Here is a 16,601-nt window from a genome sequence, read left to right on the forward strand (position 1 = left end):
TAAATCAGCTAAAGTTGGCTTAAACATAGATGCTTCCATCATTTAATCTCAAAAAAAAAAAAAACGCTTATTTACCAACTTTAAAACCAAATTACTACAATAAATTTTTATTTAATCAGATGAGATATGTGTGTGTGTTTGGAATACTTATTTTATTTTGTTATTTGTTATTACATGGAACTATCATAGTAATTGAAATGGCATTATATCCACATCTAAATGGTTAAAGTGTATTTTTGTCTCTAAAGTATTTTTTAAGGAATACCTAACACTCTAACTTTTTGTAAGAGCAATTTTACTTTTAAAGTTACTAAAACAAAGTATTTTTGCCCTTTTTGTCAAATTTTTGACGTTGATCTCAAATATTGACTATTAAAATATTTGATGAAAAGGATAAAAATACTTTGTTTTAATAACTTTAAGATTAAAATTGCTTCAGCAAAAATATTAGGATTCTCAGTGCTCCTCGAAAAAAATTTCAAAAATAAAAATGCACCTTTATTCAAATCTAAAAAGCTAAATGACATTACTTAATAACTACAGATCCAAACAAACAATAAATGTTTTTCTCACAAAATTAATCTAAAAATTTTGAGTAAAAATATTGTGATCTCTCATGTATTTTATTAAAATTACATGGAACTCCTTCATGTTTTTAAAATATACATTTTAGTTTAATTTTTAACAAATTTAAAAATATTCCATTATATATTCTAAAATATTTAATTTTTTATTTTAATTAAGTTGGAAAATTTACAATTACTAATTTGCGCCTATAATTGAATTGTTCTCTCTCCAAATTTAATGAACTTTAATAAATAATTATGAAAATATTTAAATAAATAATCTAAAATATTGTTTGAAATTTATGAAATTTAAAGAAAAAATTATATTAGCTAATTTCTCTCTTCTTATATTAAATACCTAATTAATTAATTTTTTTGTACATGTGGTTTAAAATATCATCTCAGCCTACTTATGTATTTATTTTTTTAAAATAATAAATAAGTAATTTTACATAGCTAAAAGTAAAATATGAATAAAAAAGTAAAAAAAATGTATTAATGTTTTTGGTATTTTAAATGATTTTTAGGTAACATTTATCATCTTGATCTAACAAATGTGATTTAACAGTCAACTAAAGATTTAGGTAAATGAATATAAAATCTTTAAAGTAGAATGGAGGTTTGTATTTTGTAATTATTTATTCGATCAGAGATTTATATAAGTTTTTAAAATAAAAGAAAGGTATACTGGATGATCACATCTATAAAGAAACCAACAATTATGCAAATTGGATTGCATATCAAGCATTTAAAGATAGTCTTGTTGTTAAGATTTTAGACGAACTACTTTTAGGATGTGATACTTTTTTATACACTGACATGATTTGTTTTTTAGTTTTTGCACAATTCTTGTCGTGGCCTTCCCCATTCCAAAAAAATAAAAAATAAAAGGAAGGTATCTCTAATTAAAATAAAATAGAATGGAGGCCAATGTATTTTACTCAAAATTTTATAATTATGTAAAAATTCAATTTAAGATATGGTAAGTTCAATCCTCTATGATTATTGATTAATTAATTGATTGGTAATTGATTACACATTACAACACCCCCTTCGTTAAAAAATGTAAGGTGTTCTTTGAGAGGTTGGATATTAAAAAATATAAGATATTTTTTATCTTTTAAAATATAATCATTGCCTATTTTTTTAAAAGTGCTCCTATTGAATAAATCACTTTATATTTATTTTAGTGTGAAACATCTTATTTTATGGGAGTAAAATATGAAAATATAGAATTAGTTTGAAAATAAATTACTACTTTACTGAGGGTAAGATTTAATCAATAATGCTTTATATTTTTTAATGAAGGGAGTATTTAAAAATTTAAAATAAAACCTGTGTATAAAAATAAATAATTCATGAAAATTGTGTTTTACTCTTTTAGAGGAAGTAATTAAAATATTGGTACTTAAATGTGCCATAAATCTTGCGAGATCATGCCATGTACATTGGATATTTTGACATATGAGCTTTGAACATTGCAAGACCAACAGACTCAGGCCAACATTATAAATAAAGCTTCAAAAAGGAAAGAAGGCACAAACAAACAAACAACGACTCACTTAAACACTTTGTTTCTCAATTATCTTTCATATCATATTGTATTTAAAATTTAATTTATTTTTCAATACTTTTGTAATCATTGTAGCACTTGTGCTTTTTTCAATTATTTTTATATTTTTATATCTTAGTAAAATAAGGTAAAAGAATTTGAAATATTTTGTTTACATTTGAGATCCCGCATCTTTGATATGTTTGTTAATTACATTGCTCAAATATCACAAACAATTTGTGATGAACACCCCGCTTATTAGCACATGCTTCTCTCTGGGAAAAAATTTAGGGGGAAAAAATCTTTAACCCTATTTTTAACCCATATTTTTAATATAGAGATTCATAATAATAATAATAATAATAATAATATCTTTTCGTCAGTTTGGTGGTTTTGGCCGGACGAGACAACCTACCAGTTGTTGCTGCTCTTTGAAGAGAGAGAGGCAGGCCTTCCTCTTTTTTATAGTGCGACACACTCACAGCATAACTGAGAGGCCTAACATTACAGACAGAGATGGCGAATGCTCTGAAGATGGGATCTCAGACTCTCACCCTCGACCACCGCCACCACAGTCACCTGTACTTCCACCGCCATTGCCACTGCTCTCTTTGATCCACTCTTCTTCTTCTTCTTCCTCTTTTTCTTCTTCAGGTACTCTTCCCTTGCTTACTCAATCGGCCATTTCTCTTTTCTTTCTTCTCATCGTTTTTCAGCTTCCCACCCCCATAAAGTTTCTTCTTCTTTATGTAGATCTTCATTGCATCTCTTCTGTTCAACTGAACGTTTGGGTTTATTTTGTTCTTGGATTTGAGATGTGAAATTTTTATTTGTTTTTTCTCCTTTGAGTTTTTGTTGATGATTAGGTTTCTGTTGTATGTTTCTTATTTGGAAATTAGTAACAATTTTTAATCTCATTTTTGTAGAGGTAACTTGTTATTTTTTATAAATTTTCTGTTTGTTTTGGCGCTACGTGGGTACTGGAAAAAAATTTACAGGTGGAATCAATTCCATTTTAGAACAAGGGTTTCATCTTTTTTCAGCCATTGCTATGCCATTTATATCTAACATTACTCTGTAAAGATGGCTAGATCTCGGAGCGAGTTTCTTTTTTGGGTTTTCCTTTCCTTTAACCCAGTTTTCAGAGATCTTTGTAGCCTTGGGGCCGAAATTTCTGTTTGGGTCAGATCCGCTGTAGTATGTTCAATTTTGTCTGAGCATCATCTCATTTTCCATTTTTTTTCTATGGCGAGGTGTTATTCTGTTCACAGATGCTTTAAAACTGTTGAATCATCGTCCAAAGAGTAATCAAATTGTGGAGACTCGCTATATTATATTCATATTTTGGTCCCTATAAAAGTATTAACTGTTCAGTCCCTATTTTGAATCTGAAGGTCTAGATGCTTGTGTAAGATTGACAGCTATTGTAAGTTTTCCTTATTTTTAAGAAAGATTATTAGAGGTGGGTTGGTGGTAGAATGGTTGAATTTATCAGAGAACAGGTAGCTGTATATATGACAGTAGTTTATGGAACTTTTTTTGAGGAATATAAAAAGGAATCACATGTTTCTCTCTGAATCAAATGCCGTCGCTGGTAAAATAGTATGGGTCAGTTGCAAGCTTTGCTCCTTGTTAACTAATTTTAAGCAGATATACATAATGCTCTCTCTCTCTTTATATATATATATATATATGTATTTATATACTCATTTCATTTTAACGTTGTTCCTCATTTCGTTTCCTCTGTTTTTTTCTTAAATTCTTAGCGGTAGCGGTCTTTGTTTGTTGATTCTTTGTACCTGTACTTTCTTACCAGTGATCTATTTTTATAGTTTTAGATAATATTCTCTTAATTTTTTGGCTAATCTAATGAAATCAAATTATCCTAGTTTTTATATTGACATGCTGATCATATTATGGAAAATGTTGACTGTCATTATTCTAAGTTCTTGTCCGAACAAAGGGAACAAACTTCAACTCTGAATTTGCTGTTGAATTTCTCATGAAGATTTTAATGAGACAAGGTTTTGGATACCATCTTTTTTGTCTAGATAACTGTCGAGATATCTGTACATTGAACTCAGGATTTATGAACAGAGTTTATGTTAACATTGTCTATGACCGCACTATTTGCAGTATTACTTCAGCACACTGGTACTGCTTCTTCTTCAGGTGCCTCTTTTAGGCCAGTTTGAAGAAGCCAGATGGGTTCAAGATTCCCATCTCATCAACTTAGCAATGGCCTGTATGTATCAGGCCGGCCTGAACAACCGAAAGAAAGGACTCCTACAATGAGCTCGGTTGCAATGCCCTATACTGGTGGTGACATCAAAAAGTCTGGAGAATTAGGGAAAATGTTTGATATCCCTGGGGATGGTTCTAAATCTAGAAAATCTGGCCCATTAAATAATGCTCCCTCAAGGACTGGATCATTTGCTGGTGCTGCTTCGCATTCTGGACCAATCATGCCAAATGCAGCTGCTCGAGCTGGTTATACTACATCTGGTAGTGTATCTGCTTCAGTCTCAAAGAAGACCAATTCTGGTCCATTGAATAAACATGGGGAACCGATTAAGAAGTCATCCGGCCCTCAATCTGGAGGGTATACGCGCCAAAACTCTGGTCCAATTCCAGTTCTTCCTACCACCGGCCTTATTACATCTGGTCCTCTGAATTCATCTGGGGCTCCAAGGAAGGTGTCTGGTCCATTAGAGTCCACAGGATCCATGAAATCACATGGTTCCTCAGTTGCTCACAATCCAGCTGTGACCACTGTCAGCCTAGGTGATGAATATTCCTTCATGAGGAATTTCCCGAAGCCAATACTGTGGTCTGTAATTCTGATTTTTGTTATGGGATTTATTGCTGGTGGTTTCATTCTTGGAGCTGTCCGCAATGCCGTCCTCCTCATTGTTGTAGTTATCCTGTTTACTGCTGTTACGGCTCTATTCACCTGGAATAGTTGTTGTGGTAGGAGAGCGATTGTTGGTTTCATTTCACGCTATCCTGATGCTGAACTCAGAACTGCCAAGAATGGGCAATTTGTGAAAGTTTCTGGGGTATGTTATCAATTAATTTAACGTATACATGTTTAGTGCAATTAATCCTTATAATTCACGCACAATTCCTTGCCTAACCACCCATCTCCTTTGGATTCCTCTGTATGGGTTTCCTCCTTCCATTGATTGTTGAATAAATGATTTCCTTGCCACAGATCCCATTGCATTCATGACTTGAATGGTTGACTGGTTGATTTCTGCTGTCTGGAACTGTATCAGTGTGACTGTTTTATGTTGCTATGTTTGCATGAATGAGGGAAACGGACAAATAATTTGTTTCGTGTGCCTTTTGAAGGTGGTTACCTGTGGTAATGTTCCACTTGAGTCCTCCTTTGGAAAAGTTCCTAGATGTGTCTATACATCAACAAAGTTGTATGAATATCGAGGATGGGGTTCAAAGCCAGCCAATCCTAAGCATCACCGTTTTACATGGGGAATCAGATCAACTGAGGTAATCTAAATAGTCAGTCATTTAAAAAAAAAAACTGACAAAGTTATTTAGATTTCTTTGACTGATTTGATCATATAATGGATAAAATTTAAATTTTTTTAGATTTCTCTATATCCTCAGACTTGTAAATCGTTTCAATACTTTTTTAAAAAAAAAAAAAAATGATTGGATGCGTTTAGCTTATGTGAACCTTTTTTCCTCCACTCCTTATTTCGAAGTCTTTACTTGAATCACACCCTTTATTTGTTTCCTTTTGTGCTCTTAGATTATGCTTTTAAGGTGCCCGCTGCCCGTGACTTGTGCTTCCATGAAAATTGTTTGCCTGCAATGGCCTTGTACCCCTTTTTCTTCATCCCCAACCCCCCCCCACCCCAAAAAAAAAGGGAAAAGTTTGATGAAAGACTGATACTTATTTTTTGAGTGTGCATGCTTGCTTGCACAAATCTATCCCTAAGTTTCACTCTTTTCAATTTCTGGTAGCTGTTATATGATCTTGGCTGGAGCTGCTGTTGTGAGAGTATGCTGTTAACATTATCATTACAAAGTGAATCTTCATGCCCGATGTAATCTAAGGCATGTGGCTACTTTTTGTGGAAATTCTTGGTTCAGAATCATTTGAATTGTTCTCCTGTGTTGAATGGACTTGCTGAGGCAAGGAAACCTTTTTTTTTGGGATAAAAAAGGCATTTTTATTATAAAGAAAACAACCTGACCAAAGGCCAGGAACTTGTGAATATTGGAAATCGTAGTCTAATATCTGTAAGACCTGATATATATATATATTTTTTTTACACTTCTAATTATATTAATTTAATGCAGAGGCACGTGGTGGATTTCTACATCTCTGATTTTCAGTCTGGATTGAGAGCACTGGTTAAAACAGGTTATGGTGCAAGGGTGACTCCATATGTTGATGATTCAATTGTAATCGATGTCAAACCAGCCAATAAAGACATGTCCCCTGAGTTTCTTCGATGGTTGGCAGAGAGAAACCTTTCAAGTGATGATCGTATAATGCGATTAAAAGAAGGGTAAAGTATTTTTGTCTGGCTAGAGTTGAAACTTCGAAGGTCATTTGTTTATAAGAATCAGTTTAAGGTCAATCCCTTTTCATTAGTGTTTGGGAGGCAGAAAACTGAATATTGTTGCTATCAACATAAATAATTGGTGGCAACTTATAGTTTTGCTTGTTTGTCAGATATGTAATATACAGCCAGAACACAATTTATGTCATGCTTCTTGACAGTAAAATGATGGCTGCAGTAAAACCTCTTAATATTGTTGACTAAGTGCAAGACCACTATGTTCTCATGAGTGTTTGCAATGCTTCTTTTGTAGGTACATCAAAGAAGGAAGCACAGTTAGTGTGATGGGAGTTGTTCAGAGAAACGATAACGTGCTTATGATCATGCCGCCACCAGAGCCTCTGGCGACAGGATGTCAATGGGCTAAATGTATATTTCCAGCTAATCTCGAGGGTATTGTTTTGAGATGTGAAGATACCTCTAAGGTTGATGTCATTCCAGTGTAGCAGAAACCTCTTGTTAGGTATTCTTCTTCCCATGTCAAATATCGATGTTTTGTTTGTAGCCCAAGTGTGACGGTTTTACAAGTTTACCCCTTTGGTTCACACTAAACTCCTAGTTTGATGTATAGCTAATGGTAAATCTTATTCGTTTATTTTTAATGAGGATGTGGTTTTTATGTAGTGAGATAAGTTGTATTTCCCCGAGGAACTTGCTGTTTACAACCAAACCAATGGTTGGCTTGGCTTTACTCCCTTGTCTATACATGTCCTAGTGTAAGAAGGATACCTAATAATCTTTTTTTCTTTTGCCTGGGAATAATATATCAATCAAATGAACCAAAAAAGCAGTGTAATTATTCAGTTTACATTTTGACCTTCATCTCACTCTCTCTAACTATTTATTTAGCCTGAGTTAAAAAAAAAAAAAAAGAATTGCGACATGGCTCCTCCGTTTATGATTCACAATCTGATGTATATCCATCTCTCAGCTTTCATTGGAATGTTAGACAGGAGCAAAATGGTACCTTAGGATGCCATTTTCCAATCTATTTGGTGCTTGGAAAAGAGAACCAGGATACAGAAGACATCGAGGGATGTACATTATAATTACTTTTTTTATGCACTTTGCATACCTGGTATCAATTAATACCTTGATACAAGAGAGGGTTTGAAGATTGCATATTTATTTTTGTGCTAGTCCCGTGGAAAACAGACGTTATAAACAAAAAGGGCATCGGCATTCTATTTTAATGGTACTAAAAAGAAAAAGAAGATAATTATGGAGAGAAATGGTAGTATGGTCCTTGATATGAAAGCCACGTGTGTGAAGAATGCGGTGGAAATGAAGAACGTGTCGTTGAGAGGCGAGGTTAACATTCTGGAAAAGGGGAGGGGGAGAGAGAAAGGAGGCCTATTTATGGCGTGACATATCCTTTAACACTCATGCAAATCACATCACAATGGATAGAGATAGGGCTATTCTGATAGTAACAGTGTGCTTGTTCATGTTCTTGTGCTTGTGCTTTATTACTGTGACTAATGGAGACGAAGAGCGGAAGCAGAGGACGGAACCAGCACCATCATTTTGGCCATGGCAGAAACTAAGGAGCTTCTATTCTCTGTATTCTAAAGTTTGGTCTCCAAGTACTTGGTCGTGGCAGTTGTTAAAGGAAGCTTATTCCCGTTTCATTTCTCCAAATCTAGGGTAAGCCACCTTGTTTGGATCTTTGTGACAAGTTGAATAAAATTTGATATCAAGAATCCAAATCTATATATCTCTATGTAAATATCTGTATGTAATATTAAGATTCTAACTGTTGAGGTCAGGATTGCTCTTGAGAGCATGATATTAAAACTCAACCAGCCGGTCAAACAATAAACCAGTGAAGCGATCTAATCAAGAAGAGTTTTAAATGAGGCAATCAGATTGGATTTTATATCCATTTTCTTCTCTTACTAAGCTTCAAATGACACTATTTTGAGTTTAAAGGGGGGGAAAAAAAACAATCCATTATATTTGTGCTTTAGTAACTCTATTTTGTTAGATTATGTGTGATTTATATATGAATGTTCCATTCATTATTTGATTAATGCTTTTTTCCCTGAAATATTACTTTTTTAGGATTATATATATAAATATTATTTTAATTTTAATTAAATAATTACTTTAATGATTTTTGGGTTGACCAATAGTCAATTCAGTTATTACCACCTTACGTGTAAGATTGATGAAATGTTGTGCAGATTTAGTAAAGGAGGGGAGAAGATGAAACAAGCATCCACAAAAGGAGGTTTGGGAGCCGAGGATAATGCTGCGAAATCAGGATGCGAAAAACAACATCAAAATGAGCTCTGACCTTTAAACTAATATTTCCTGTTTTTAATTTTAATGTCCATTATGTCTGTTTATAAAATCTTTAGTGTCTTGTAAATATTGTCTCTTTCTTAAAGTAAGCTAAGTTCGAATTCCCTTCTCAGTCATGTTTTTTTAACATTTTTTTTATAGTTATCTAATTTCTACCAATAAATTTTGAATACTATTACTTTATACTACTATTATTATTGAATTACAATATTAAGAGCATGAGGTATACTAAATGGTACTGTATGGGATCAAACTCGTGACCTTACATTTAAAATGAGAGTTTTCATATTACTATGATATAAGGACATGGTACAAAATCATGGAAGGCAAAAACAAAATTTATTCCACGTAAACAATTAAAATATCATTACATCCCAAGGGTGAATATCAAAAATCTCTAACAACATTATTCATATGGTACCTATTAATAGTGCTAATGAACGACGGTTCAAGGAATGTTCATTTCAATCATGATTAAAATAATTATTTAAGATACATATAAATTACTAATGGTGAAGAGGGAATGATACCTACATGATTTAAAGATTAAATTAAATTTAAATAAGGATTAAAATATTCGTAAGTCTAATAATGAATTGGTTTAAAAATTTAGTACTTGTTCTATAATTCTTAATCATCAAAATGATAATTTATGAGGAAAATGTCTTAATTTGTAAAAGAAAAGCTTATTAAATATATCACAATTTTCAAGTACTTGATACTCTAATATCATTATTTACAATTATCAAAACACGAATTTGCAAGTAAAATTAGTTAAGAAATAAACAGTGGAATTTTCAAAAGGGGACCTCTCATGACTTATCCCACTAGAATATGGTATTATGTATGACCATTCACCAACTTTCTCCATAGAAACAGAGCCAGGATTTGACTATAAAGAAGCTGAGATTAAAAGACATATCTTACAAAATTTTCATAAATTTTAGAAGATAACAAGTATATAACAAAAATTTAAATTTTAAGTCATCCCAAAAAAGATAGATGCTATTCCAAATTACAAAAAGCCAATCTGTCGGTCATTACATTAGGGTATAAGCTATCTCCACAATCATATATAAATTTGATGCATTGCACCCACAAAAGCATTTGGTTTAGTGAGTAGTCCCCATCCCAACACAACTTCATTATAAAATCAATCTTCTGAGTGTATTTTCCTACTGATCTTGTTTTGGTTACAAAAAGAAAACTCTTCAGTTGCTCCTCAATTTCATTAAGAATTCTGTTAGGAAGGAGCATTGATTGCATGTATAGTTAGGTAGAGCAGTTAACATTGACTTGATGAGAACTACTAAATCTTGCAATGATATATTGAGTATTTACCCTTCAAAGTTAACAAATTTTCCATACTTTTTGCATAATAAGAACAAAACTAGCTTTGGTAACTCCTCTTTGAAGAAAGGGTATTTTCCAGTACTTTTCTAAATAGACCAATACTCAACACTTGGCTCGATTCCTTTTTTTTTATTTAATTTTTTTAAATTATTGCTTATAAGCATTCTTTTATTAAAGATAATCTTATTCAAGACACAGTTGAGTATTAAATGTAGATACTTTTTTCAATGAGGATTTGAACTTTAATAAACTATGTGCCTGTTTAGTATTTTACTTTCTACATTTCAAAAGGACTTTTGTGACTTTTAGAGAGTAAAAGTTGTTTGCCTAACATTTTATTTTTAAATATACATTCTAAAAGTCCATTTATATTAGCATCAAAAGTCCTTTTTCAAAAAGTTAGGGAGAGTGGTTTTTGGTATTTCAAATGTGAGAGTTAAAATGTTTAACCAACTCTTTTTCATGTTGTCTCTTGTTAATATTTTTTTTTTAAATGCAAATAAAAATATTATATATTTTTTAATAAATCAAGATTAGCATAAAAAAACCACATATGATAAAATTTGTCTTTTTTAGTAATTACACATTTAAAAGCACTTTCTATCATATATTATCTAAACAACTTTTAGCTTGTCAAATTTAACTTTCAAAAAAATGTATTCAAACATAAATCTCCTTATAATAACTAACTTTTATCAAATGAATTTTTTATAAATGAACTTTTATCAAACTAAAAATAAAACGCATTCAATGTTATGAGAAACTAACTCCTTTCAAAAGACCCAACCCTTACTAATATTTGGTTCAATTCCTTTATCCTATTGTAATTTACTTTCCTTCAGCAAAAAGCTTTTGATTTAGGCAAGCTAATTCTATGACCTGAAGATTCGTAGAAAAGTTGCATAACATTTTTAACTACCCTTTTTCTTTTAGCAGCTTTTGACCATCCCAATTCACTCCCCACTCACTTCAGTAAATAAAACGAGATCATCAACCAAAAAAAAAAAAAACGTATTATATATAGATATCTAGAAGCCATTTTTAATGGCCTCCATATTATATTGATGCATCCATGAATCAACTACCAAAAATTTTCCATAAAAAAGCGCAAAAATAAAAAGATTAAGGGGGTTGCCACCTTGCATCACTTCTTTAGTCAGGGAAAAAGTTGTGTCTCTTCACTATATATTTTAGTAGTGGCAAGCCAAGATTCTGAGTAATTTCATTTACATATTAATAATTGAAAAAATAATAATAATAAAAATTGTTTTATAAATGATAATTTTTTATACAATAATATTTGTATTTGGGTAAGGTGAAATTGTGGGCTAAAATTTACTGGGTTGAGTTAAAAAAAAATTGTGGATCTGGGTTAGAAAGTAACATGAAACGAATTCGCAATATATAAAAAACTATACTCCTATGCACATGTAATTCTTTTCAAGTGCATGTGGCTCCATTACTGTATTTTAGAGTACCTTCACAGATGTCAAAGTAACATAAGCCATGACACTTGATGAAATTTTCTTTCAAAGTTAGGCTACCAGGAGTATCTTTTATAAAATTCTAGTCAAGTTTGTCATATCCCTTCTCCATAGCTCCTTTGATAACCACAAAGCCTTTCCTTCCCATTTTGTCCTCATATTGTGAATCACTCACTTAAGCTATGATAATATCATCACATCTTTGGCCCCCAGCAATGATACTACATTGATTTGGTTTAACAAGTTAAAGTAATTCATAGTATAACTTGAAACCTGTTGGCTAGAATCCTTGTAATGATCTTGAAACTCATGTTGCACAATGAGATTGGAATCATCTTGAACATAGCAGGATGATCCACCTTGAGAATGAGAACCACATTAATTTGGTTGATGCACTTAACTCTTTTAAAATCATGGAAGGTTTTTTAAAAACAAGGTTGCAAATATTATTTGTAATTACCTCCCATTGCTTAAGAAAGAGGTAAGCTTGAATATAGTATCTATGGATTTGATGCTATAAAACTAACTTTGGAGAAAGTAGTGTTGTTCACTTCTAGTAACTTGCGGTTGGATCTATTGCCAGTTAGAATCTTCTTTATTACAATGCATGTAATATTAATTTTCTAGTAATCATAAATATATGAAAAATTTTATCTGAAAATTAAAATTTATTTTTATATTAATTCCTTTAAAATTTACAACTATTGTTTCTTGGTTTTTTTCTAAAATTGAGTATTTTGTGTTTGCCTCTTTGAAATCGTTATATATATATATATATATATATAATGGTTGTTTATATATATATGTTCTCGATGATTTTTAGTGGGAAAATACAAGTCCTGTTTTTTTTTTTTTGGAATTATGAGAATTAATCTACTCTTCAAATTGCTATTAATCCCACATTTCACAAGCGCACCAAACATATTGAACTTGATTGTTATATGGTTCGTGAAAGCTTTAAACCAAGATCATTCATTTAAATCCCCAGCCTTTTCATGATTAATGTTCATGCTCTAGCTTGTGAAGATGTCGGGCCCAACTTAATTTTGTTTAGTTAGTTACTTGTAACTAAGTTTATTAATTATAATTTACAGTTAATTATCTTGTTATAAAGTTTGTGCACATATAATTTTGTACATGTCTTTCATAATAATATACATATTTTCCATTCTATTCAGTATTTCCATTCAAGTCTAGCAACAAATCGTATTTATAAGAATTTAGAATAAGCTTTTGAATTTCTCATGAACTTTAATAATATTTTATAATTAAAGTTAATATAAATATATTGTTCAGGAAAAAGTCATAAAACTAAGGGAAAATGATAGTTAGGTCTTAAAGAAATGAATTAATGACAGTTAGGCCCTTAATAAAATTTTTCACAAAATGAATTATAAATATCAATTTAAATAATTATAAATAAAAATTTATATTTAAATACTTATTTGCAATTCAAATTCCTGAATTTTTAATAAGTTGGATCAAAATTTTCAATTTATTTTTTTAAAAAATTATCAAAGACTTAATTGGTATTTAATTTAGTGTTTTGAACCTAACTGTCATTTTTCCTAAAACTAAAGTATTACAAAATAACCAAGGACAGAAGCTAACTATAAAATAAAATAAATCTTATTAGATGACTTGAAAATTTTGTTGCCAAAATTTATGAAGCAAATGATTAATGTCCAAGATTATAGTGTTGAAATTGCTAATGTTGTTGGAGAAAAGTATGGTTTATAAATGCTGTTAATTTGAATTGCAGTTAGATAGATTATGATGAGTACAAAAGAAATTTATCCACCAAAAATCAACTCTCAAGCGAAGGAAAGGAAATTAAGATGCATCTTGAATATATTTTATAATCAACTTTTCATTAATAAATTAAGAATTGAGGAAAATTGCAATAAAATAGTATTTATGCTTTTTTTTATAATTTCTTGAGCTAAATTGTCCACATTTAATATTAAAATTTTTAATTGACTTTTTAAATATATTTTAAAAAATAAAGTCAATTAAAAAATTTTAATATTAAATATGGACAATTCATGTTAAATTGAAACTTTCATATTGATAATCATATTTATAAAAATTTTTAATAATTTTTATTTTAAAAATATAAATTAAAAATTAAAAATTAAAATATTAAATTTGACAGCTTATATTCTGCTTAAGCGAATAGACAGAGAAGGCTTGCCTCTGCAACTCCGTCCAAGAATCACAGTTGGGAACAAAAATATAACTTTTATACATTTATATAATTAACTATAAGTTTTCTATTATCCTTTCCGGAAAAAATAGAAAAAGATTGAGACCTCCACTTCAGCCATTCTCTACTTAAGCATTTGCGATTGCCTGATCCGATTTCTCTCTCATACCGTTTTCGCTTCAGATTTCATATCATCGTCTTCTTCGATGGCAAGATCCATAGCTCAAACCCTAACCCTAGCTTATCTCGGCCGAACTGTATCCGCCAAATCTCTCTCACCTTCGTCTCGACTCTTTCCTCATCGGACCCAATCCAATCAGTCCTCTTCCGATGTCGGTGACCTCGATTCCTCTTCCAACGTCGACCCTCTGATTCGCAAGCTTGAGGATGCCATCCACTGTATCATTGTTCGCCGATCTGCTCCTGATTGGCTCCCCTTTCTACCTGGTTCCTCATATTGGGTTCCACCGCCTCGCGCCGCATCTAACGGTCTTGCCCAATTGCTCGACAAGTTAGCAAATCCCATCACTGAGGAGGAGTCTATGTCCATCACCACTGTTCGTGGTTGGCCTTCGTCCTCCTATTTCATCCAAGGTCAATTCTTTTTTACCTTGGTACTTCTATGGATATACTTTTTGTAAGGCAAAATAATTTTACAAAAAAATGTTGTCTATCTATTTGTCTTACAAGTAAATTTTGTTTTATATCTATGCAATTGATGAAATTGGTTAATGATCCAACTTTGGTCACGCAGAATTCATTCAAGTTTCTTTTGCCAATTGTTCGAGAGGCTACTGGCATTTAGCCACAACATTATTCTCTCAATAGAAATGCTTGTTAATTAATATAGGAAAGCAATTATAGTTGAAGAGAACGAAATTGGGATATTGGTTGAAGACTACTGGAGTACATTATGTTGGTTCGTGGGTACTAGTTGGTTGATTTCCTAATGTACCTTGGCAAACGTTTTTGTTTATACTTAGCACAAGCTATAATCCTTTATGCATTTGCCGTATTTTACTTGAATGTTACCAAATGTCATTAATTCAGATCCTATATGACAGAGGCGGCCCACTGCCAATGCTTGTTTTGTAGTTTTCTAGTCGCCTTCAAAATGATTTATATTTAAGTTTATCAGTCAGCGTTAGAGGCATTCGGTTTGTTGATGTCTTTATTCATTTAATCCATGTGATTAAATTGTGGCCTTCTGCAACTTATCAGCTATTTGTCTTCGTTTTTAGGTGGTGCTCCACATCCAGTGGAGATGGAAACAGCGTCCAGTTTTGATTCTCAGTCTGAGGACGAAGAGGGGTGAACACCGGCTTTTATCAACTGGCATCTGGGGTAATGTGCGTGGGACATTTGTTTCTCAAGTCGACCTATACTTTCTGATTTCTTGAAATTCTTATACTAAAAAGTTGATGTGAGCATGCAGTTTATGTATCTGTTCAATAATGCAATTTGTGGAATGCTGACCAATTAATTTTAAGTTTGTCTCCTCACCCTTTATTTATATATTGAGTCTGGGTTGCTAATTGTTACAATGAAAAGTTCTTTTTAAATAGCGACTGCCACCTGATTCTATGTTTATGTTACTTTCAGGTTTGTTTTTCTTTATTTTGTAGCAAAACTAGTGCTGTGTTTCTAATATACTTGAATGCAGCACGTCTTTGAGAAAATGAATTACTAGACTGCGGTGTATGGAATTAAAAAGTGATAAAGAAGATCATACCTTGCACCTTTTATGTTGATTTAGACTCTAACCTATGCATGTTTGGAGTTCCTTGATATCGTGGAAGTTCTTAACTTAAGCTATAAGATGAGTGCTGTTTGTGTTTTTATTGGAAGACTAACAGTTAAGTCCTAAAGAGGGAATCAATGATAGTCAGGTCCTTGATAAAAATAAGTTTGATTCAAATAATGGAAATTCAGAAGTTCTAATTGCAAAGAAAACATTTAAATTCTTGAATTTAACAACTGAGATTCATGTCTACAACTTTTGAATCAATATTTGCAACGCTTTCTTTAGAACACCTAACTATCACTAATTTCCTCTTTTGGGACTTTTTGGTCATTCTCCTTTTTTTATCTTTTTTATCTTGTTTTTTGTCTTTTTGCATAAGAATCTAGGTTATGTTAATTTTCTTGTTACACCTTTAGATGATGTTAATTGTATTATACCTACTTTGGCAGGCTCATCCAGACTTGTAAATTTATGTAGTGTAATGACGGCGATGCATCTCTTGGCTGGAGGGGCTGTACAGATGCAACATCTTCATTGGCAAGCAGAAATAATAGTTTCTTAGTTCTTATTTACTGAGGAAACTTGCCATGCAATCCCCCTTATATATAATTGTAGAGATAATTACCTTGGAAATTGGAGTGCATTGTAAATTATTATCATCCTAAGTTCAATATTATTGTTTCTTCTGATTCTTGGGGTGGCCTCTTCTTCCCTCTGCAACTAATAAGTAATCCTGTCAAGGTTTAATTAGTAATCTGATAGAGCTGAAGAATTAGAAAAGAGTTATACATCAT

At 31.7% G+C, this 16,601-nt stretch overlaps 2 protein-coding genes across 5 annotated transcripts; both read left to right on the forward strand.

The window, feature by feature from the left end:
• The first annotated feature begins 2,561 nt into the window (after window positions 1–2,561).
• Window positions 2,562–9,132, forward strand: LOC129291037 (uncharacterized membrane protein At1g16860-like). Its single transcript, XM_054928139.1, has 6 exons — window positions 2,562–2,772; window positions 4,255–5,177; window positions 5,473–5,628; window positions 6,448–6,659; window positions 6,967–8,360; window positions 8,900–9,132. Exons 2-5 carry the CDS (start codon window positions 4,323–4,325, stop codon window positions 7,157–7,159), a joined length of 1,416 nt encoding a protein of 471 aa, XP_054784114.1. The 5' UTR covers window positions 2,562–2,772; window positions 4,255–4,322; the 3' UTR covers window positions 7,160–8,360; window positions 8,900–9,132.
• A 5,011-nt stretch (window positions 9,133–14,143) lies between these two features.
• LOC129290284 (uncharacterized) lies at window positions 14,144–16,500 on the forward strand. Of its 4 annotated transcripts, none has more exons than XM_054927011.1 (3): window positions 14,144–14,657; window positions 15,305–15,412; window positions 16,285–16,500. In XM_054927011.1, the coding sequence occupies exons 1-2, from the start codon at window positions 14,270–14,272 to the stop codon at window positions 15,376–15,378; spliced, it is 462 nt and encodes a 153-aa protein (XP_054782986.1). In that variant the 5' UTR covers window positions 14,144–14,269; the 3' UTR covers window positions 15,379–15,412; window positions 16,285–16,500. The 4 variants fall into 4 exon arrangements, with proteins under 4 accessions (XP_054782986.1, XP_054782987.1, XP_054782984.1 ...); XM_054927012.1 differs by having other exon boundaries at window positions 15,305–15,407; XM_054927009.1 differs by having other exon boundaries at window positions 14,145–14,657; window positions 16,257–16,500.
• Window positions 16,501–16,601: the final 101 nt, after the last annotated feature.

This window comes from Prosopis cineraria, unplaced genomic scaffold, assembly GCF_029017545.1.
Source record: "Prosopis cineraria cultivar Desert tree isolate PC_DT_omini unplaced genomic scaffold, ASM2901754v1 PC13, whole genome shotgun sequence".
NCBI classification, from domain to species: domain Eukaryota; kingdom Viridiplantae; phylum Streptophyta; class Magnoliopsida; order Fabales; family Fabaceae; genus Prosopis; species Prosopis cineraria.